Here is a 23,962-nt window from a genome sequence, read left to right on the forward strand (position 1 = left end):
CCGGGAACCAGGTGAAGTGTTTATCTGCCGGCCAGTGCTGGGTGACTTCTGCTTTTCTGAACGTAATCACCTCAAACTGGTTTCCGTGGGGGTTTTCGAAAAGCTGGATGTTAACCCTTCGGCCCCCTATGAACGTGTCGTTGCGGCTGGAGAGCGCCAGTCGACTGGGAACGAAGTGGATGTCCGCCCCGACCGCCAGCTCATGTCCGCACGCCCTGCACAACAGGATGGCGGCGCTGCTGGTTCCCCCCTCCTTCGGCACGGCAGCACACGCCTCACCGGGCTGGTACGCAGTCGGATAAAACAACAGTACAAAGGAAATATACGGCATTATTAACACATCCAGCTGCTTTATCAACAGCCTCAAGCCCCGCTTGTACACCATTGCTGCTTCCCAAGCACATGGAAGGCTAATCACAAACTAGCTTAGCTTAAACTCCTAGCTAGCTGTTTTTAGCTGCGGTGAGCTAACATCGATGGGTGTCGTTTTATCAAATACTAATCGACAGTACGTCATTAAAAAAGGTCAACTCTGAAGCCCTAACTTGTAGTGTACATATTCTTCCATATTGTGATTAGTGCACTTAATAAGCGAATAACTAATAAAGTTAACGTTAACTTGTTTTTCACAAACGGACGGAAGTGCCAAAGAAAGAAACCGGAAATGCATTCATCTCAACCATTTCTTACGTTAACTGTTTCATTGCTCTACTGCGAACATTTCTATTTACAGCCACATAACGGTTACACTATTTTTCAATTTAATATAAAGTTACTTTATTGGAATATTAGCTGCATTTAAATTGTAGTGTACGATACTATTTTTTTCTCAGGATGGCGAAGGCATGTCCCGCCCTACTTTACCTTACTCTACTTCTGATTGGCTTACAGGCAGCGAGTTCTAGCAATTTAGAGGGACAGTAGGGCGGCTCATGTCGCTTTCGCCATCCTGGGATTTGTCTATGGATTTTTGTTTTAGCCCACCACCATTTTGGATTGTATTTCAAGCTCTTTGGAATATTTTTAAATGTTTTATAAGAAAGATTGAGAGTAAGACAAAAACAGATCGTTGAATAAAATATTAGATAGTAGTTTATAGGGAGATGTATTTTAACAGTTTAAACATCATCCGTTACTTTCAGTGGTTACCACGGACAACGCTTATCGTAAACATGCTTCCACCAATCACAGAGCGAGATATTGCAAACAAGCCAATCAGAGCGGTCGTTTGTCGATCCAAGCAACCGTCCTCTCCACAAAAAAATAAAAACCTGAGACAAACGTCGAGATTTAGCTATCTGGAAAACATGAAGCTAACTTAGCACGGTAATAATTAACTACCTTTTAGCTTTTTTAAATATGAGTTTGTTTGGGTCTTAGTTGATCTCAAACGCAGTCTGAATGTTGTGTGTAACGTCTCGAAAGAATGAAAACCAGGGATTCACCGCCGCCGGTTCACGTCCATGTACCGGAGACCACACCTGTACATGTTCATATGAGGAGGAGTCCCAGCCAGACCCCACAGGTTATTATACTGGTTTATGAACCTGGAAATACAGTTTACGTTTACATAGCTATCTAGATCACTCCTTGAACGCTGCTGTATGCATTAGGATCTAAGTTTAAATATCCCAAATGCATAGCTTGTGCATTAGTTTGTATTTTATAGCTAAGCTACATGTGAAATTCACAGTGGTGGAGGAAGTACTCAGTTTGTGTACTCAAGTAAAAGTAAGCCATACCACAGTCTCTGTTACAAGTACAAGCCCTGCCTTCACATTTGTACTTCAATAGGAGTATTGGCATCAGAAGATAGGCCTACTTAAAGTACCAAAAGTAAAAAAGTACTAATGTGCAGAATAGCCCATTTCAGACTAGTGTAGTCCTATATACTATTGATGGATTCATGTATAATCACTTTAATGTTGCAGCGGGTAAAAATGATATTACTTTTTATACTGCTGGGTAGATTGTGAATTCCTCCCAGAAATCAATAAAGTTTTACCTTAATATATTACATCATGATTCATTTGTTTATTACATTTTGTATTATTAATCTGAAGTAACTAAAGTTGTCAAATAAATGTAGTGGAGTAAAAAGTACTAGTATTTCCCTTTGAGATGTATGGAGTAGATGTATAAAGTAGCAGAAAATTGAAATACTCCAGTAAAGTACAAGTTCCACCACTTGAAATTCATCACCTGCCTGATGTGTTGGTTTCTTTACAGTACATTGTAGTGTTTCCCCTTTAACATACCTTTTAAAGAGTTTACAATGAAATAGACACAATTATTATTTTTTAAATATTATTACTTTGTTATAAAATCGTATGTGTTTTATTTGTGGAATGGGATCTCGTTTCTTTCCGCAGAATTGGGCAAAAGATGCCCAGGTGAGGGGAAATGGAGGGAGGCCAAAGGTCCGGACGCCGTGGATTCCTCCAGGAAGGCTGTCCTGCAGAAGAGATGTGGGCTCAGACAAGTTTCATGTCTTTTTATAGTGTTTATTTCTCACTGCAATGCTTTCAACCAGAGCCAATATAATAAACAAATACAACTGGAGAGAGAAAGGGATATTCACCCCAACAAGTCAGACAGGTTCATGGCTTGTTTACTAAGGACTGAAGTTAGCTGCTGTTCATTCAAAGCTGTCATAACTGCTTTTAACTTTGTGCGATTATTCATTTGAAACGGCAACATGCAGAGTAGAAATTTGACCCCTGTGAGAAGCCAAGGAGTACGATTGGCCGACTGATGATGGATACCTCAGGCAGTGAATGCTGTTGCAGTGCTTTAGTTGTATGATTTTGCAAGTAATAAGCATATAAACATGTTTCAAACATGAAACTCTGAATTTGCTCAGATTGGATACAATGGAAAATATTCACTGACATGCAGCAGGAAATAAGGCAGCACCGAATACTTTAAACACTTTGGAGCTTGAATATCTTTTCGTTAAAGAAAATATTAAAGAGGTTATTTTCAGCATATATATATATATATATATATATATATATATATATATATATATATATATATATATACACATATACATATACAGGTATTTATTGTTTATTGTACAGTCCTGTAGTAAATGTGTGTGTTTGTTTGTGTCTTATGTTCAGAGAAGCAGACTGGACCACCGATCAGAAAGGGGATTCAGACAACAGCATGATGAAGAGGAGCAGGAAGAAGAGCTCGCTGCTGTATCCAAAAACCTCAGTTTCCTCCTCAGAGAGCAAGAGAGCATTCGTCATTTAAAGAAGTAAGAGCCTCTTCAGCAGCTGGAAAATAACAAAGCTTTGTATGATTCAAACCCCCTTTGATTGTGTTCAAAACAAATAAAAGTTGGGTACTTTTCATTTCTGGGGACATTTTGCGATGATGTATCTTCTTTTGGTGGATAATATAACTGTCCAAATGTAGACAATGAGACGTTCCTTCCAGATACTTTTAGCAGCAGACAGCTTTGTTGTTGTCAGTCCCCCTTTTCTCCCAGGTCGCCATTTTTCTCTGACATTTTACATCATACAAGGAGAGGTCTGCTGGGAGATGAGGCATAAACGCAGACTTTTGTATTGACTGAGTTGGAAAAAAAAGACCAGAAAAAAACTACAGTCAAATTTGGTAAATCTAACAAGTTATAGTGGGTTTACACTCATCGTCATAAATGCTGATGAAATGGCGACTTTTTTTTTATGGATGAGATGCCTTTCTGCTGCACCTTAACCTCACAAAATAAAATGCAGGCCTATGATCACATTATATATTATTCTGGGTACGCTGTTTACATTACTTTACCTCACAACTTCGTCTGCAATCAATCTTCTATAGTTTCTATTTTTTACTTCTATTGTTATTCTAGTTTTACATACCTCCTAGTAATTTATATTTTTTTACTTCCCTATTTATCTGCACACAACTGAATTTCCTTTCTGGGGATCAATAAAGGCTTATCTTATCTTATTTCAGTTCAATTTTTCCACCCTCCTGTTAACAGGTCGGATTCTAGTGGTCAACACAGGGAGACAGACGTGCTCCTGAGGGTGCTTGTAGAAGCAGAAATCGACGGCGTAGCAGTAACTAATCAGCTGACAGCTCTGAAGGAAACTGTCGACAGCCTCGCTAAGGTAAATCTAGAAGGCTAGATGAAGGAAGGAAGAATGAATGAATGGAGGACACTCTTTTGCTGAACATGATCATGTTTCTATTTGTTTACTTTTTAGGACAAGCGGCTATCAAAATTACACACAGCTTCACTGCGACGGCAGCAGGAGCTGTTGCTAGAGAAGATCGAGATGTTTGACAACACGAATCACAGCCTTCGAGAGCTCCTCAGAGAGCGGAGTGAATATGAGGTACAGGAAGTAGAAGAAAAATTCAAGGAGAGTCAAATGTCAATAATTCTCTTCTGACTATGATTTGCATGCTGTGTGTTGTTGTATCTACAGAGAGAATCACTGATGTGGTCAGAAAAGAAAGATGCCTTAAAGAAGAGATTGACTGACAATGAAGCAGAGAACATTGTGAGTAATGATCACCCGGTCACATGCAGTGCTGTACGTTATCATCCGCCACCAGACACCTGAGGAGATGTTTCTTCTTCTCTTACAGCGACTAATGGCCAAACTCACCAACAAGGAGAAAGAGGCGTCTAAGCTTGCTGAGCATTTGGACTTCGAAAAGGTTTGAAACTTACCATTAGATTTGTGCTGGTTCACGAAAAAAGTACAGTATTCTGTCGTAGCTCGGTAGAAAACGTTGGTATCTTTTACACACCTTTTTTCTGTCTTTCTTTCTGTCATGGCAGGACAACGCGAAGACGACGGAGGAGCTTTCAAGAGTCCTGCAGTCGACCCACGGCCATCTGGAATCGGAGTTGAACAGAGCAGAAGCTGAAAAGGTCCATCTGGCTGCTCAGATTCAGGTCTGTGAAGATAAAACACACACTTGAACTGTCACATGTGGAACGGTTGTTTTCATCTGTCAAACACACACACCGACAATTCTCAGGGATAAAAACGTTGTTCTTGGGGTGGGAGAGGGTTTCTGATTTTGTTCAATTGTGTTTTTATGTTCAAAAATATAAAAATAATAAAAAATTGTTCTTTTGCTATCTACATGACCAATCAGTGTCAATAAATCAGTATCCAGCTTAATGATACCGTAATAATATTTTCTATTTGATGATGATTTTAGACTTTGGTCATATTTCTCTGCTCTAATTAGAAAACACTCATTCCCTTAGTCTTGAAGGGTTTTTTAGCACAGATTTGCAGAAGACGTGACTCTAAGGACCTAGAATCATATTTTAGAAGCTTTGTATGTTTTTTTGTGCAAAAATCTTAATTTGTAAAGTAACTTAAGCAGTCAAGTAATTAATCCAATATATTACAATATTTCCCTCTGAAATGACGCATAACAGAACTAAAAATGGCATTAAAGAAAATACTCAGGTACATGTACCTAAAATCTGTGCTAAAGTACAGTACTTATAGTTACAATGTAACAATTTAGTTACATTCCATCATTGACACTGGATGTGTGACTTCTTCCGTTTCCTTCTCTGTGTGTGTGTGTGTGTGTGTGTGTGTGTGTGTGTGTGTGTGTGTGTGTGTGTGTGTGTGTGTGTGTGTGTGTGTGTGTGTGTGTGTGTGTGTGTGGAGCAGAAGATGCAGCAGAGCCACGAGCAGCAGCAGCAGGAGCTGCAGGCTCTACAGAAGGAGCTGCAGACTCTGAGGCAGCGGAGGGAGGAGGAGGAGGAGGAGCAGGGGCGGCAAGACCAGGAGGCCCTGGCCCTGCTTACCCAGCAGGCCGAGCAAGCCGAAGAGTCCGCCAGGCAGCTCGCGGCAAAACTGCAGGAGAAGGTCAGTATTTCGAGGTATCGCAGATCCACACCACAATGTCTGAAAGGAAAGAACATCAGAGTGGTGGGCAGAGATGAGTCCTATAAGTTGGAGGTGCACAAAGCAACATGTCTTTCTACAAAGTCCCAGTTCCTTAGGATGATCCACAGTGGTTTCTGTTCTGTCCTGTATCCTGCATATAAATGAGTTTTCTCACTGGTGGCGGTGTCTCGTCTAATCAAAAGCTTTTATGCAAATCGAGTTCAAAGCAAGTTCAGCCAGCCTCTTGGTTCAGTAGCAATATTCCAATGAAACACACAAACACCAAATTCTAAGGCGAGGACAGGCTGCCGTAGCCTATCTTCACTTTAAATGCTTTTTCTCACTTGTTGAGTTTGACTTTACTGTGAATCTTTTCTTGCAAATCATACCTGCTTTTGTCAGGAGTCTCAGCAACATTACACTGTAAAAGCATATTCTAAGTGTGTTCCGGGTGTGAAATAACTTGAAAAAGCTAAATAATGATTAGACAACGTGTTATTTTGTTCAAGGAATCTCAGATGGCTCAAGCTCTGTCCACATCCAGTGACTGGTGCTTCCGCCACTCTAAAGAGGCAGCCGCTAAAGCTCAGCTGGAACAGGACATTTCTGCTCTCAAACTGTGAGTACATGTGAGACACACACACTTAGTTTCTGTAAAACATCATGAGGTGCACAGCAGTTAGGCCCAAAACACATCGAATTGATTTTTGGAGGCTTTTTCATGATATAATTTAGATTTAGTTTTTTATACAAAATTATGATGTAAGAAAAATCAAACATAATGCTGCCTCTGCACCAGTTTATTATCGAGTTAGGAGAAAATGCATGCAATAATTTATAAAATCTTTTACTTAAAGCTTTAATGTGTAACTTTTTGATATTAATGAACGTCCATTACATTCAAACCATTACCAAACGAGTTGCTACAAAGCTAATTAAGACTATCAGCTCCACACAACTCTCTCTGTATTTCTCAGTATGACTATGGTCAGAAGATTGTGTCGTCCGGTGACTTTCTCACGGAGAAACTCGAGTTACGATAATTACCTCTTCTGAAGAGTCCATCATGTTTTTTTAATCCTCCTGTCCTCCTTGGCTACTAGAAACTGGGTAGAGGAGGGGTGGGGGTGGTGCGCGATCACTGAAGGCTTGTATCATGTGGATGCGCTGACAGTTTTGTTGTCATTACTTAGAATTCCTCATGGGGGCGACAGAAACTACGCACTATAGCTTTAAGTTTGGTGAAAGAGAGAAGCTTGAATTCAGAAGGTATACGATTGTATTTTTCTGTTTAATAAGGAAAATGGGTGTACGATGGGTAAGTCTGATTCTGAAGAATATTTCCTTTTTTGACATTTTCTGAGTTTATATCAGCTATAGCTGCTTGTTGAGCTGACAGTGGCTAGTTGAAAAATGTACAGCAACCTCACAAGTTCATACTTGTGTCATTTAATTGTATTAGTCATGAAGTGGTTAAAAAAGACAGCCCCTCATTTGCCACATAATATGCTGTCATTATGGATGGATGGATGGATGGATGGATAGATAGATTGATAGATTGATAGATTTTATTAATCCAAAATTGGGAAATTTCTCTGTTACAAGGATATACTCACTCACACACATTTCCATTTCGGACAAGTCAACTCTGTCAAAAGGCAAGTGGCAGAAAAAGCTTAACGTCAAGCCCTGTGCAGTAGTGGGAAATGTACTGTGATTTTCAAAGAAATTTTCAATGTCATCACATTTGAAAAGTTTTCCGTTAAACGGTCTAGAAAAAGAGACACGAAGAAGGAAAATATATAGCTATGAGGACTGCGAACCTGACACAAGCTTCACGTACTGTATGTGCTTCCATCCCAGTGAGCTGACGGAGCTGAACTCTCAGCGACATGCAGCGGAGGAGAGGAGTCTGACGGAGAGGGAGGAGCTCAGGGATCAGCTTCGTCGTCTCAGCGCTGAGAACGCCTCCATCAAGCTGGACAACCAAAGACTCACGGTACCTTCAGAAAGATCTACAGCACATTTGAGTACTTCAAATCTATAAATTATGATAAATAAATTAATCCTGAATCATCATCACTTAAACTATTGTAAAAATGTGTTTTTTATTATTTATTTTGAAGCTACTTCGAGGAATCTCCTTGTCAAAAGTGTGCCATAAACTAATGTTTAAATATCTCCCCTTTCACAACTTCTTCTACTGTTCCACAATTTCTGTGTCATATTTAGGGTCAGTTGACATCATCTGAGGAGAAGCTCAGCAGTCTGCAGTCTGAAGCCCGTCGGCTGAAATCGTCATTAAAAAAGCACGAAAACCTGATAGATAAATACAAGAAGAAGGTACATTTAGCTGATAATGCTTACATACTTTTACTTAAGTAAGGTTTTGAATGAAGGACTTTTACTTGAAGTGGAGTATTTTCACATCTTTACTTAAGTGAAGGATCTGAATACTTCTTCCACCACTGTGTGCTTGCAAAGTGGATGTATGATGTTTGGAAATTGATTATACTTGTGACACAATTTCTGTTGCAACAAATGTTAAAGGAACACGCCGACTCAGACAGAGTTACGACACGCACGGAGATGAGAAGGGTATGTATGAATTTGTCTAACTCTGGGGGATACGGTGAATAAGCTAAAGTCCCAATAAGTCGGCGTGTTCCTTTAACCTCAATCACATAAAGAACACATACGATCTAATCTCATGGAAACTCTTCAGATACCAGAAAGTGTTGAAGTTTACTGTGAAGTCGTGACATCCTACTCCTCTGTGCAGGTCCAGCAGGTTCGTCTGGAGTCGGAGGAGTGTTGCCTGAAACTGGAGATGACACAGAAGGAGGCGCGGGAGGTGAAGGCGAGCCTGGAGAGGGAGACGGAGCAGGTGAGGAGGGAGCTGCTGGGCCGGCTCAGAGAGCTGGAGACGCTGCCCGACAGACTGAGGAGGACGGAGCAGCAGCTCAGAGATGCCCAGCAGGAGGCCGACGCCCACGAGAGGAGGAACATGGAGCACAACGCCGCCCTCTCTGAAGTCAGACACAAGGTACTTAACGCCGCGTTCAGACCGCCTGCGTCGGCCGTTCGGCAAAAAACGTAGGTCTTTCCGTTCGTTTTGAATGGGGGTAGTGCATTGGGGGGCACTCAAAAAAACACAGCGGGCCTGTGGCGAGAAGTTGAGACCGACTCAACTTTTGGAGAAACGCAACCCCACTTCACGCTGCGGTGGCCAATCATCTAACGGGCGATCAGACGAGAATCCCGTAGAGGAAACCGGAAACATCACTGCCTCTATCGCTGCCACAAGAAAGTTTTAAAACACTATGAGGGTAAAAAAATCAAAACGCAAGCACTGAACTTCCCGGGAGTTTGTGTTACAGCTGATTGCTTTTTTTGCAACAACAAAGCACTCGCTGTGTCTCGCTCGTCTTTTTTCTTACTCTTTTCATGTGAAATAAAGCTGCATTCAAGTGTGGTCGGAAAACGTCAAAATCTGTAACCATCTGACGAAAAACCGTAATTGTAAAATATACAGTCTACTGCTTTGTTGGGAGGGGGGGGAGAACACTCTCCGGATCGCTTTTTTTGGTGTGAAGGACATGTAAAACAGCCGGTGCGATATGTTACAGCTTTAATAGTTGCAGGGACAAAATAGGTGCAATCATGAAGGTTTACTTTGTTGTATTTCAGTCATTTGTTTGTTATATAGTGCTCATATTATGCTCATTTTCAGGTTCATAATTGTATTTAGAGGTTGTACCAGAATAGGTTTATGTGGTTTAATTTTCAGAAAACACCATATATTTGTTGTACTGCACATTGCTGCAGCTCCTCTTTTCACCCTGTGTGTTGAGCTCTCTGTTTTAGCTATAGAGTGAGGCATCACACTTTACCATCTTTGTTGGGAGTCGCACATACGCAGTAAGCACTGCTAGCCAGTCAGAAGCAGAGTATGAGGGCGTGCCATGCTAGCAGCTAGGCGAGCATTCTAACGTGTGTTACAAAGTGACCACGTTTGTCTCTGAAGTAAAGGCTGGACTACAGTAGAGCTGTTTGGAGCAGTTTGTGAACAGTGTTTTCTGTTGGAGATGGTAAGTCCCTTTGGGGTGGACTTGGTGCTCCTTCACTTTGTAAACCTATAACGTTCACAAAAAGATATATAACAAAATAAAGGAAAGGGAAAAAAAGCCAAAAAGCATAATATGAGCACTTTAAACTAAAGTCACAGGATCTGGAGAGATGAGGTCTAGAGCCCACAGTTATAGAGTTTCTTAATAAGGTTTAACTACTGACATTTCAATATAAAGCATGTCTTTAGCAGAGTAAAAAATCCCATGACTCACTAAGCATGTTTGGACAGAGGCTTTCATTTTTTTCTTTTTTTATGTGAATATATATATATATACTGTGTGTGTATATGTATATGTATATATATATATATATATTCACATTAAAAAACAAACAAATGAAAGCCTTTTCTTTTATTATTACACATACATGAGTAAATAGAAAGATTGTGTGTAATAATAGGAAAAAATAAGTGCTTAGTCAGTTGTTTGTCCCTTGATTATATATAATAATGCAGAATCAATGGAAGAGGATTTCTTGTTTTTTCTATGTTTTGGGGTATTTTGTCTTTATTTCAAAGCAGACTGTATAGAGGTGACAGAAAATGGAAAGGTTCCTGGCAGGCGTGTTGAAATTAATCGATGCATCGCAATGCAGACCTGGATGATTCTGCATCGATGCAGCGACAAACCATAATCGATTATTGCCTAATGATGTTACTTGATGTTACTTGTTGATTTTCCGGCCGCTGGTTTTTTGTCTGTTGTGTTCAGACTCCGCTACATTCAGGAAGTGTCTTTTTTTTAAGAGCAGATGCAATAAAAAGGGGGAGTTCATATATATATATCTGGCTGCTTGAATTTGTTGATGAAAACCACGTGTAGTAATATATATTAATATTGAGGAGGTGACTCATCGTGATGCATCGTGATATCGAATCGATTCAAATAGTTGACAGGATAATCGTAATCAAATCGTGACACTAGTGAAGATTCCCACCCCTGGTTCCCGGTTGGACTCAAACATTTCTATTATATGGCCAGAGATGGAGACCCCTAAAGGCCACCAGGACCCCCCATGGAGGTGGTTTTCTCTCATGATATTTAATTGTGTTTCTTCACAGGTGGAACAGCAAGGCACTCAGCTGGAGACGTTCCAGCAAAGGAACCTGCTGCTGCAGGAGGAGAACAACGTTCTCAAAGAGAAGATTCACAACTTCGAGAGGTACAGACACTCAAAGAACTAGCTTTGAAAAATAAATGAATACATTTTGAAGCTACCATGATTGCAGACTTTCTGTGTTGCTTGTTGCAGGAGGCTGGAGGACGTGAAGGTCGAAAACAAGGAGATGTCTCAGGCTCTCCCCTTAAAGGACGCCAGTATCCGCAGCATTCAGCAGCAGCTGGAGGAGAAGACCCGCGAGTGCAGCGTCCTGTCCAGACAGCTGCAACAAACTCTGGATGATGCACACAGACAGGTCTGAAACTACTGTATAGTCTGCTGTCCATCAGTGTACAGACACCAACACACCACATAACAACTTAAACCTCAATTCAATATAAGAGTCGCAGAGTGGCAATGCATTTTGGTTATTTACACAAGTTTGGACTCTTGTCACCTGTTAGAGTCCCCCCTGACCATTTGACCAACCCACTTCTTTACCTCCATGCTGCTTCTGTTCTGTTTTAAAGCCTGAAATTGTGACCATTTAGTGAGAGTACTGTGGAAGCAAAACCTTTTTATATTGCAGAAAAAAGACAAGGCCGGCTGCGAACCAGAAGTGCACTGATGAAAGTTTTAGTGATACTACAAAAGGTCTTCAACTATTGTGTTTTGATGGACTGCAATAATTTTATCTAATTCTGTCCAAGCTGGTGTTGGAATAAGCAGCGAATTTAAGAGTACTGACACACAACAGCACAACCAAAAGGGTTTCCTCAAGTCCCCAAGAGCTGAACAGAAAAACTCAGGATATATCATTCTCCTTTAACCTAGAAATCTAGACTCCCCCTAGTGGCAGCAAATGTATTTGGCAGCCAGGGGGGGTCTAGGCACTCTCCGTTGACTTTCAAGCTGCAAAAACCAAATTTTGGTCAGGCCAATCACATTGTGTATAGAGTCGGTGGGCGGGGCTTATGGCTGCTGCTGCTGGGAACAGCGGACTTCTGGAAGACTTGGAGTTCAGCTTTTCTTTGATAAAAGAACAAAGAACGGCACAGAAATCATTCTTAAAAAAGGAAGATGAGTTCGGAGTTTTGCCGACCGGATACGGCAAAAGTTTAATCTATCAACTAGCTCCGCTACCTTCTTCGTTGCTCTGCCTGGTTGTAGCGCTATCCTATTACGTGCAGAGGGAATTTGAAAGACAACCGTTTATCCCGCCCCTCGGATCGAGCTCCGTCAATGGTGAGTTCCCAGACCCAACATCTGGATGTGGGTCTGGCTTGTCAGGCTAATTCTCCTTTACTCTTTAAATAACATTTTCTTGCAATTTTCATACAAGAAATGCAGCCCTAAGTGCCAACCCAGAAGTCCAAAAAAAACATGTATACAGTGCCCCTCAATAATGAATCTAAAAGAAGAATGATAAATAATATATACATCTATAAACTTAAAAGTGCCGTAGGTAGGATTGCGAAGATCCAGGACTTAGCCAAAAAATGTGAACATCGACAACTTCTCAGTCCCTTCCCCCTTTCTGCTAAAGGCCAAAACGGTCTCCTAAGCCCCTCCCCCCACAAGGGAGAATGAATGCGTGATTGACACGCAGTTAGACACCCCCCCTTGGCCCTGATTGGTGCATCTGAACAGGGAGCGGTGGATTTTTGCAAATCGCACCACAGGCTGTACGTGGTGCCAGAGGAGCTTCATGTAGTTCTACTGGAACATAGGGTCAGTTTCAGAAAATATGACAGAAAGTTAGTTTTATAAGTCTTACCTACTGCACCTTTAAATATAGTCATTAATTTGCTTATTCTGACTGTGATGTTGTTCAACTAAGGTTATCAGAAAATGCTGTTTACATGACCTATTCTGAGTCTAATTTTTGGGTTAATACTGGAATATAGCAGTCCATGTAAACATTGTGAGGAAAACTTGAACCCAACATGTTTTCCTTTCTGCAGGTGGACACCAGCATGCAGAGGGTTTTGGCCAAAGAGAGAGCGTCTCAGTCTAAAGCCTTGGACCTGCAGAGCCAGCTGAGCCGAGCCAAAGCGGAGCAGAGTCAGCTACAGCGAAGCAAGGAGGAGGTACGTCATGATGTCCGTGGATTTTCATGTTGAATATACAAACCGTTGGTTCTCATGTGTTGTTTTGGTTTTCCTTCAGATGGAGCGTCGTTTCCAGAGTCAGCTGCAGAACATGAAGGACAGACTGGAGCAGTCGGACTCTACAAACCGTAGTCTGCAGAACTATATCAATTTTCTCAAAACCTCTTATGGAAACGTGTTTGGTGACTCTTTGCTTGCAAGCTGACTGCAAAAAAACTGACCAGCATTCATCCATTCCCAAAATCATTGTGGTAGACCAAAATGACATTTATCGACTACTATTTTTGACTTGAGAGTTTTATATTATCTATGAAATGAATAAAAATTCTTCAAAAGAAATGCTCACATTTGAGTTGCCTGAAATGTATTTATTGTCTTTTGAATCAATGACTGTCTCTACAATTTTTAATTCTGATTGCATTTATTTTTAATTTTACATTACTTTTGAGCACCGCTGTGTACATTTTGTTCTGACAGAACACATAATTAACACCCCATTTTTAAATTCCCTAAATAACATTTTATATATATATATATATATATATATATATATATATGTGTGTGTGTGTGTGTGTGTATAAATTATAAATATCAGAAGTCAACTCCCTTTAGCGATTACCTAAATATATTTTGCTAAATTATGCCAAACCCCATTAAGAATTTTAGTAATTCAAGATAATCTAGCTCGTTCGCAAACATTAAAACAAGGTAAGAAATAAATAAATAAAATAAATAAATTAGGCTAATCACTCGGGGCTGTTCCTTAACTTGGTGTACATTTGATGCAACAAAATCTTGTTTAAATTTAAATATTTCTAAACGGTAATAACACGCAACATGGATTTATGGGTTGTATTTGCAATCCAATTTAAAGTTTTGGCGTCAAAGGTGAGTATTTGTGTAAGCAAAGATCCTCTGTTTCTAAAACTAAGTAGTACAACAAATACATTTAAAAAGACGGTCCGCCACAAGGACTGTAACGTTAATACTGTGGTGTTTCCGGTTGAGTCAACGGCTCAGAAATAATCTCAATAGTAAAATAAATCGTGTTATAAAATATCTTAGATTTGATCGTGTTGGATAACTATTACATGAGCCAAAATATGAATAATTATAATAAAGTGTACGACCAAGCCGGAAACATAGAGCGTGTCGGCAGTAGGCGGGCTGTTTCTCGTCGGATTATAATTTATGTAACCTCATCCGGCGATTCAAAACCTTCACAAATTTAGCAGTAGTTTGTGGTTTTGTTTATTATCCTGTTGTGATGCCTGTTGACAATCTAAGATGGGGAACTTTACAGGCCTTAAAAAACTCTCCGAAGGGAAATATCACATACGACCCTTTCTGGTCGGAAAGAGGCGAGGTGAGTTATACTAACTAATACTAGCTAACGTTAATGGATAGCTAGCTAGCTAGCTAGCGTTAGCCAGGCCAAAATGTCCCTGCTTGTTTAGCTAGTTGGATAACCGATAACCGGCTTTACCGAATTCATTTATGTAGCCAGCTCAAGTGTCCGTTTATTTATCTATGACTTATCCCCACCACGACGGTCTGTACCGAGGGCAGTTAACTAGCTACCACAGTTTGCTTAATTACCATTAAGACCAATATATGAAGCAGGTGGACGCACTGTTTTTAATCAACGTTATTTAATACGTCACCGCACACTAACCTACATTTTATTTGATCGGTCGTTTTTAAGGCAAGTTTAACACAAGATACAGCCTTACATATACAAACTGGCGCAATGTAATTAAGTCTATTTGCTCAAGTACTCTACTTGTCCAATTTTGAGATAGTGGTACTTTATTGGAGTATTTCAATTTCAAGCTACTTTATACTCTATTACAGTTCTCTTTATGTTGACCACCAACACTGCCTAATGGTCAGTGTTTCATAATCATAAAGGCCTCATGCCATGTTTCTTTTTGTCAAAATACTAATAATAAAATACTTTATTTAGGTGTACTTTTTTCACTTTTAGTGGTGTCTAGATATTTATTTGTATTTGACTTTTGTTAAAAAACAAAACCAGTGAGGTTGAAACTTCTGTGATATAATAAAAACATTGGAGCTTAGTGAAGGTCATCCTCTCTTGAATACAAAAATGAAATCCCTTATCTACATTTGAACCATAAAACACCCATGAATGCAGTACACTTGAGGTTTTATTTATTTGTGTTCTTGCAGCATATTTTGGCAGGATGCAAAGAGGTCCTGAGCCTGTCCTCAACCTCTGGGATCATACTGGAGCGCCTCGGCCCCTCGCCCCTGCGGAGGTCTCGCTTTCTGGGCTCCAGCTCCGGAGACTCCAGCCCCGGACTCTCTGAGGAGATCTCCGCCTCGGTGTCCTTCACAGGGTCCACCTCCGACCTCAACGCCATGCACACCACACTTTCTTCAGCCCCGTCTTCAAAGACTGAGCGTGAGCAGGCAAGTCTTCCTGAATACATGCTGACCTTTCTCTGTTTTTGCATGTGAGGGGAAAAAGAGCAAACTACCTTGCATTTTCTGATCAAAAGAAGAGTTTTTGAATAACTTTTGTGTGGATTTGCCAAGGCTTTATTTTTTTTATTTTTTGGAGCTTAGTGGTATTTTGATGTATGAATTGAGAGAGAAAATATACAGTATTTAATATATTCAACTTTTTGTTGTTGTTGCACTATGTAATTAGTTTCAGGAAGTCATTAAATCAGTTTTTACATCAGTTGGGGTTTGCAACTTTGTGTGCTTACTTCCCTATGAAATAGGTTATTTTTTTTGACTGATTCTCTGAACTCTGAATTCATCTACCTGTCTGAATTTCTCACTCTTGTCCTTTTCTTACTGCGCTGCAGGCTGTTAGCGATGAGGCGAAGGATGAAGATCCAGAGGGAGATGTCAGCAAAGTTTCCAGTCCTGCATTACTACCTGGCATTTCCCTGCTGTCGCCCAAGGCCATGGCGATGGCGGGCCGCATTATCAAGTTTGAGGTGGAACAACGAGAAAAGGCCAAGGTCAGACACCATGATTCTTATTTATTCCTCTTGAATACCCAAGTCAAGAACAAAACAATTGTTTTACGGTGGTGCTCATAACTTTATGAATCCATGCTAAAGTTGACTAAAAAGAGGAATAAAAAAAATCATCTTTTGGAAATTGATCTTAATACCTTAATTAAAAAATTAGGAAAAATCCAACCTTTTTAAGGACAACAATTTTCTAAGGAAATTTATAAGATCATCTCTCAATGCAAATCAAACCAGCTATTAGGCTAACTGAAATAAAACCATGCCAATCTCTAGGTATGGTGAAGGGTATGTGGGGCTATTTTAACTCCAAAGGCCAAGGGAACTTTATCAGGATGCATAGGGAATTTAACATAGGGGTGTGTATACTTACGCCCCCTGTATTTTAAGGAAGAACATATGATACATTATTCATTCACACAGAAAATTGGTGTCTTTAAAGGATGGATTTTTTTCCTCATTTCTTTTTAATTAAGGCATTAAGATCAATTTCCAAAAGATGATTTTTTTTTTCTTCTCTTTTTAGTCAACTTTAGCATGGGTTTATAAACTTATGAGTGCCAATGTATGTTAAATAGATTGTTTCAAACAAGGCCATATGTGTGCACATACATAACACTGTTTATATAAGAACAATGTTAATTTTTGGACAGAATATCTTCATTTTGGAGATAGATCATAAACAACAATTAGTGGGTTAATTGATTAGTCAATTGACAGAAAACTAAAACATTTTGATTATTGATTTAATGGTTAAAAGTAAAAATGCTAAACATTTTCTGGCTCTGATATGTTTTATATCAATGTAGCTGCATTACTTTTGTCTTTTGGACTTTTTGGAAAAAAGCAGGACGTTTTGAAGACGTGACATTCAGACACAACGATTAATCGAAAAACCGATGACAGATTCAGTCACGTGTTTCATTTTGTGAACCAAAACAGTTTATCTTTTGGTAAAAACATTTTTGCTACACATTTGTTGGCATTACTCAAAGTTTTAGGACCATTTTAAGACTATTTCTTGAATGTTTTGATCCCACCGGCCCAGATATGGATTTGCCTCGTTTACTAAAGGTGTGATAACTCTGACATGTAGAAAGGAAGCTCTGCAGTCTCACCTGACTGATGTCTTAAATCTGTCGGATCAGATGGCGCTCAAACAGCGGCAGGAGATGCAGGAGAAGTTGGTGGCGGCGGTGGCCACCTCCGAGTCTGAGCAGCTGAAACGCTTTGAGGAGTTCATGGAGCTGAAGCAGAGGCAGGAGTACCAGAGCATGAGGGACATGATGGACCGAGAGTAAGAGCCGTTGGCATTGATGCAAGTCTTTAAAAATGTTGTTTTGACATTGCCGAAATGTTATTTATGTGCCATCAAAATTGGTCTTGTTTCCCACTTTCTCAGAACCAAAGAGAGCATCGGGCGTCAGGAGAAGCTGAAGGAAGAGCAGCGACACAGAATGAAGGTATGATCATCGGACAGCACATAGGCATGTCACGAAGTTTGGTGGTATTTATCAAGCATCAATTTTAGATCTAGTCAGAGTATTTTATCAACTTCACAGACTTAGGGGGTGGCTGTAGACTCAAAACGTTAGGTTTTGTACACTATAAACACATTTTCTTCTTTTGGCGTCAGATCATCAACCTGCGTCTGAGGGAGGCGGAGCAGCAGCGCCTGCGGGAGGCGGAGCTCGAGCGCCAGCGGCAGGCGGACGGCCGGGAGCGGCTGCGTAACCTCAACACCATCCAGGAGGAGATCCTGCAGCTCAACCAGCTGCTGGAGCCGTCCACTCAGACCAAAACCGATCTCCCACCGGCCATCCTCAGCTCCTGCTGCACCCGCGGGAACCAGCTGTGCTCCCAGCTGTCGGAGGTGGTGCGGAAGACGGCAGAGGTCAGTTTGACTCCTGATGCGTGGCTCCTTTCCGACGCTGACGGGGGAAGAAGTCTGGAGAGAGAGGTGGAAATTCGTTGTGTTTTTTTAAAGGGCTCCTTTTGTCTTTCCAGGGCGAGTTCCCCAGCGTGGAGGACATGACCGTGGCCGAGCGAGCCCTCCACGAGATGAGGGCGCTGATCCGGCTGATGCAGGAGGAGGTCGCCAAGGCTCAGGAGAAGAAGAAGAAGGAGCAGGAGGACGAAGAGGAGCGCAGGAAGCAGGCAGAGCTGCAGGCGCAGCAGGAAGCGCAGAAGAAGGCAGCGGAGTCGGCCAAAGAGAAGGCAAAGAGGAAAGGTGAAAGAGTTGGATTCTTCACTACGCTAATGGCTCCTTTCTCATTGCACGTATTTATCTGATCCATTTTTATCTATCTATCTATGCGGCTTTAAAGTGGTAATCTCTAAGATTTTCATCAATAAATGCATTGTTATGTCACTATTGCCAAAGATAACCCAATGGTAACTGAGTTTATGGCCCACTGATGAATTAGTATTTTAGTTTTTCTCCATTTTATATACACACAAAAAATAGAACTAAGCACGCAGTTCTGAAAACTTGAAACTCATTTATCAACAAGACTCCAGACTGCTAAACTCTCAACCCCATTCCACTGGTTTCACTCAAATATGAATTCTAAATCAACCAGGACTGAAATCTTAAGAATTGCCAACTTTAAGGAAAAGTCTGTAGTTGAATTTGTAATTACTTAATCTGTAATCCACGTGTACAGAACACTGTGAGTACTAAGATTTTGCCGTTGTTGTCTTCCGACAGGGCTGCAGAACAGCGCTGAAGACAGCACGCTGAAATGGTACAGGCAGCTGCAGGAGGCGGCTGCTCAGTGTGCGCAGTCCTACGAACAGCTCAACTCGCCAAAAGACGTCCAGGTGAGTTTGTACTCCAATAATGATAATATCGTATTTATGTAGCCCCTTTCACACAAAATGCGGCGTAAAGCTTAACAAATTCAAAAAAGAAAAGAGCAGACAATTAAAACCGCATGATACATATTCAGCTTTGTTTGAACCAGTTTAGAGGAGGGCTTTTTACTCATATTTGGATTCAGCCATAAAAGAACTTTGCCTAAATAAAATACAGGCTATAATAGATGATTTTAAACATACCTAAGAACTACATAATAAAAAAGAAAGCAAGATGATGAATCTGAGCAGACATTTGACACAGACATCCGTCTTTGATACTCTGATATGGAAATAGGGGGGGGGACACACTAATGGTGATACTTAACATTTAACTTGTGAGCAGACCTGTGTACAGTTGCGTTTTTAATAGTTCTTCTCTGGGCTCTAAAGACAAAGAAGCTGAAGCTGGAGCTCCAGAAAGCGGCGTCCATCCCCGTCAGTCAGATCTCCAGCAACTCCGGATCACAGCTCCGAGAAATCTTCGACAAGATCGACAAGCTGCTGTCTGGCCGGGCGGTGGTGTCGGGGGGCAAGTCGGTCTCCACCTCCCAGCATCCACAGGGCCTGGACTTTGTCAGCTACAAACTGGCAGAGAAGTTTGTGGTGAGTCTATTTTGATGTATTATCCCAGATAAACATTGGGGGCGTGGGGTGGGGAAGAGACGGAAAAAGGTGCGATGCAACCCCAAAACATGGTCATTGAAAAGAGCTCCTTGCAGCTGCACTTTTTATTTCACTAAATTCTTCTGGAAAAGCTTTAGTTATTTTGCAGCTTCAGATTATGAGAAGAAAATATAAATCAGCTACAGGGTTTATACGTTTTGAAAAAACCTGGAGAAGTTATGGAATTTGAAAAATGCAAATTCCAGGCCTGGAAAGGTTTTGGAAACATAAAAAGACCCAGAAAGTTTTGGAAAAGTCATGGAATTTTTTTTTAACACAGCATAATATGTGATTTAATAAATGTATTTTCACGTTTATTTAACCTCAGCGTTGTACTCGGGGAGCGATATTATGAATCCCACTATGAACCACATACATTATCATTCATTTTATAGTTCAACCTCTGAGGGTACAACTTTAACACAGATTTTTATTCTTATTGTATAATGTCGACTGACATTTTCAGGAACACATAGTCATGGAAATTTGCCAAAATGTCATGGAAAAGTATTGATTAAAATGCGTACAAACCCTGCAACTAATACATGATGATAAATTATTGTACATCAAACTACCCAGCACTATGAAAGTACAAGACTTCTTTTGGGATTGGATTTTTTTTTTATTTCTTTTGTAGAAACAAGGAGAGGAGGAGGTGGCCTCTCACCACGAAGCCGCTTTCCCCATCGCCGTGGTAGCCTCCGGCATCTGGGAGCTGCACCCTCGAGTGGGCGAGCTCATCCTCGCCCACCTGCACAAGAAGTGTCCGTACGCGGTCCCACATTACCCTCCGATGAAGGAAGGCACACCTGTGGAGGAATACCAGAGGTCAGAGAGACGCGGAAATGTGTCGCCGCACCTTCCTTTTTTTTTTTTTGCTCGGTTGTCGTGTTTTGATTTAATCCCGACGATAATTCACCAGGATTCTTGGTTACCGCGTGGACGACTCCGGCGTCGAAGGCCAGGACAGTTTCCTGAAGAGGATGTCGGGGATGATCCGCCTCTACGCTGCCGTGATCCAGCTGAGGTGGCCCTACGGCTCCAAGCAGGGCGTAAGAACGGTCTCCCTTCCTGTCAGGCCCCCACCCCGCACTGCGTTTTATAAAACATTATTACGTGTCTGCATCTGTCAACCTTTTGATTCTCACGCGTTTTCAGCCCGCTCCTCACGGTCTGAACCACGGCTGGCGCTGGTTGGCTCAGATGCTCAACATGGAGCCGCTGGCTGACATCACGGCAACGCTGCTGTTCGACTTTCTTGAGGTAAGTCCTGTTCCTTTTTTTTATTTATTTTATACAGTCCTCAACATTGCTGTTTCTATACAAACATATTCCAATAGAGCATAGAGGTTAGTCAGTTAAAATATACGGCCCATACTCGTTTGAATATGCAAATGAGGGGCTGCCCTGGTGTCCAACGGCTAAGGTTTGGATTTTTTTTTTTGGAAGTGCATTTATATTTGTTTCCACTTACTAATTTTGTTCTGTGTTGTATTTACATCATCTCGACTTAATAAGAGAAAAACAACTCCCGCCCATCTAACGGCCCTTTTGTATTATGATCCCTTTAATGTGATACAGACGTCTGTCTGTGTGTTTCTGGTTGGAAAGTAGTGAGTGTGGTGCTGCTGACAGTCATAAAGTTTAGTATATGTTTGTCTTTTAGTTTATCCGTCTTGAGGAAAGCGTTTAATATGTTGTGACCAATGCAGGTACATTTTGCCAGTTTTTTTTTTCAGAGCTCCTTTCCCCACTGAGCGTGTATCATGTTACTGTGTTGTAAAGCCTTATTACTGACCGTTGGACAAGCTGGTGATGCGATACAGTGTATTAGCTTAGTGGGTGAAAGCAGCTGTGGGTTAAAAATCTAAACGTGTGTGTTGTGTTCTGTGTCCTTCAGGTTTGTGGTAATGCTTTGATGAAGCAGTATCAGATCCAGTTCTGGAAACTCATCCTGCTTCTTAAAGAGGAATACTTCCCCAGGTACACACTCTCCTTTTTAAAGATGTAAAGCACGCAGAGTTTCTCACAAAATACGTTTCCAGTTTGATTTCCTCCAGTCTCATGTGTTGAATGTTGGTGTCTCCAGAATTGAAGCGGTGACCGAAAGTGGACAGATGGGCTCAGTCATCAGACTCAAACAGTTTCTAGAGGTACGTTACCCCCTGCTAATGACTCTTTGCGTTTTTGTTTTTTTAACCTTGAATTAACTCAAGCTGCACTCTTTAATTCGCTTTATAATCAGGGACATCTTTCATCTTTTTTTTTTTTTTGTGTGTGTGTGGAGATTTAATGATGTATATAAGGTTTAGCTTTGTCATAATACAGAATTACGCATTTAAATGCAGTTGTAGCCCCCTCCGTGCTGCACACGCAGAACGTGTTATTGAATTAAATAGAGTACGCAATAATGAACGAGGTAGAATAAGAAAGATAAGACTATATATATTATTGTTTTTGTGATCTCAATCCTGGTTTCTTTCTTCTGAATAAACTGAACTGAACTTTGCATCCCACGCGTAGACCTCGCTGCAGAGCCGACAGATCCGTCCACCCAAAGGCCAGCTGAGCTCCATGTTCTGGGGCTCCTGATGATGATGATGATGGAGGAGGAGGAGGAGGAGGAGGAGCCGCTGCTGCTCTGTTGGATGTTGTTGCAGGACGCCATTTAGGACCGAATGAGGCAGAGAGGAGGCTGTGGTCGGATACTGAGAAACTGGAAGGAGACTTCAGTCAGTAATCACAGGGAGGAAAAGTCTAAGCTGCTACTGAAGGAAGATGGTTGTTCTTAGAAGTAACGCAGCGTCTTAGGCTAATGAAATTTGTGTCTGCTTCATTTGATGGACAAGGACACAGTGGAGGCCTTGCTCAACTACATTTTCTAGATGCAATATATTCCAAAATAATTCAACAGCTTTGGAAGAGGTTTTGAACGGCTAACGGAAAGATATTATATACAGTATACATCTCTCGATTCCTTCTACACCAACATCTGTTCAAATGGTTTTCTACTTCTTATGGCTTCAGAATATACTTGATAAGTTTGCAACAACGAGTCCAGCAAAAAAAAGCCAGGTTTTGTCTTTAAGGCGGTAATTATGTTGCCATGTAAATGTTGAGGCTGAATCCTCTTAAATGAAAGAGTTCTCCAGTGTTGCAGCTGTTTTTACTGTTAGTTTATTACTCTCTAAATTTGGTCACTGTTTGTTTTTATTTCAACAGTCCCTGTTCAAATCAAAATTGTGTTGAATGATTTGAACTTTTTTTGCTATTTATTTGTTTTAAAAATCCACCATGTGGAGCAGAGACGTGTGGTCTGATGAGCTGTCGTTGAATCATTGTAAATGAAGTTCTCAAGATTACAAATGTGTATAAATGAGGTTTAACTGCTGAAGTGCATTAGTCAATATTTTCTCAAACAAAGGATTTAATTGTCATGTTGAAACAAATCTTAGAATGACAGCACTTTAAAGTAAAATGAAGGTCATTGATGTGGAGGAGAGGTCTGATTTATAATTTAGATTATTATACAGGTGTATTAGCAGAATGATTTGTAATCTTCATCTATAAACCAAATGTCTGAAATGAAACCTCAGTTCACTGAAAGTCTTGTGGGTATTTTTTTTTTGACCCTTCATAAATCTTTTCAGAAGGTTAGAAAAAAATAAACCACTTTCAGCCAGTTTAGACTAGGGCTGCATGATATGTCGACTTATCGCGATATCTCGTTGCACAATATTATATCAAAAGTGTCCCAATAAGAGTGCAATATTTAATGGAGCGCTGCGTGCCGTCCGCTGGCTGTGTGGCTTAGTTGTTTGATTTAGAGGCCGCTTGAAACGCTATAATGATCAGGTTTCATTGGCCAGTTACCGTGCCACATGCACGTTAGTAGTGCATGTAGGCGCACGCGTCCACTACATGACAAACCATAGACAGTATACCCTACGGAGCGTACCACGTGACGTGTGTGCATATTTCCACAGAGTGACAGTGTAAATGAAGAAATAGACAACAAAACGTACCCGATCATGAGTGCATGATACTATCCCAAAAAAAAAAACTGTTGCAGTTAATACGCCGAATAAGCCTTGGTAGCGAGTGGCACAAAGTACAACAGAACTAGACTAATGGTACCAAATCTTACCGCAACTTTATAAAAGACGGTGCAGGCAGTTTAGAGTCGGATAGATTGAATATT

General features: G+C 40.9%; 2 protein-coding genes across 3 annotated transcripts; both read left to right on the forward strand.

The window, feature by feature from the left end:
• Nucleotides 1–268: 268 nt before the first annotated feature.
• odf2b (outer dense fiber of sperm tails 2b) lies at nt 269–13,577 on the forward strand. Of its 2 annotated transcripts, XM_028578407.1 has the most exons (19): nt 269–286; nt 1,143–1,326; nt 1,426–1,525; nt 2,373–2,468; nt 3,126–3,265; nt 4,001–4,130; nt 4,227–4,358; nt 4,452–4,526; nt 4,615–4,686; nt 4,811–4,927; nt 5,670–5,867; nt 6,398–6,507; nt 7,752–7,887; nt 8,121–8,231; nt 8,671–8,934; nt 11,080–11,180; nt 11,271–11,433; nt 13,082–13,207; nt 13,287–13,577. In XM_028578407.1, the coding sequence occupies exons 3-19, from the start codon at nt 1,427–1,429 to the stop codon at nt 13,431–13,433; spliced, it is 2,217 nt and encodes a 738-aa protein (XP_028434208.1). In that variant the 5' UTR covers nt 269–286; nt 1,143–1,326; nt 1,426; the 3' UTR covers nt 13,434–13,577. The 2 variants fall into 2 exon arrangements, with proteins under 2 accessions (XP_028434208.1, XP_028434207.1); XM_028578406.1 differs by having other exon boundaries at nt 1,143–1,525.
• A 767-nt stretch (nt 13,578–14,344) lies between these two features.
• On the forward strand, nt 14,345–23,367 carry gle1 (GLE1 RNA export mediator). The gene is made up of 15 exons (XM_028577670.1): nt 14,345–14,594; nt 15,422–15,664; nt 16,069–16,227; nt 17,388–17,536; nt 17,642–17,702; nt 17,876–18,133; nt 18,247–18,469; nt 18,950–19,062; nt 19,489–19,701; nt 20,399–20,589; nt 20,684–20,813; nt 20,920–21,024; nt 21,662–21,744; nt 21,851–21,914; nt 22,285–23,367. The coding sequence occupies exons 1-15, from the start codon at nt 14,496–14,498 to the stop codon at nt 22,351–22,353; spliced, it is 2,160 nt and encodes a 719-aa protein (XP_028433471.1). The 5' UTR covers nt 14,345–14,495; the 3' UTR covers nt 22,354–23,367.
• Nucleotides 23,368–23,962: the final 595 nt, after the last annotated feature.

This window comes from Perca flavescens, chromosome 5, assembly GCF_004354835.1.
Source record: "Perca flavescens isolate YP-PL-M2 chromosome 5, PFLA_1.0, whole genome shotgun sequence".
In the NCBI taxonomy this organism is placed as follows: Eukaryota; Metazoa; Chordata; class Actinopteri; order Perciformes; family Percidae; genus Perca; species Perca flavescens.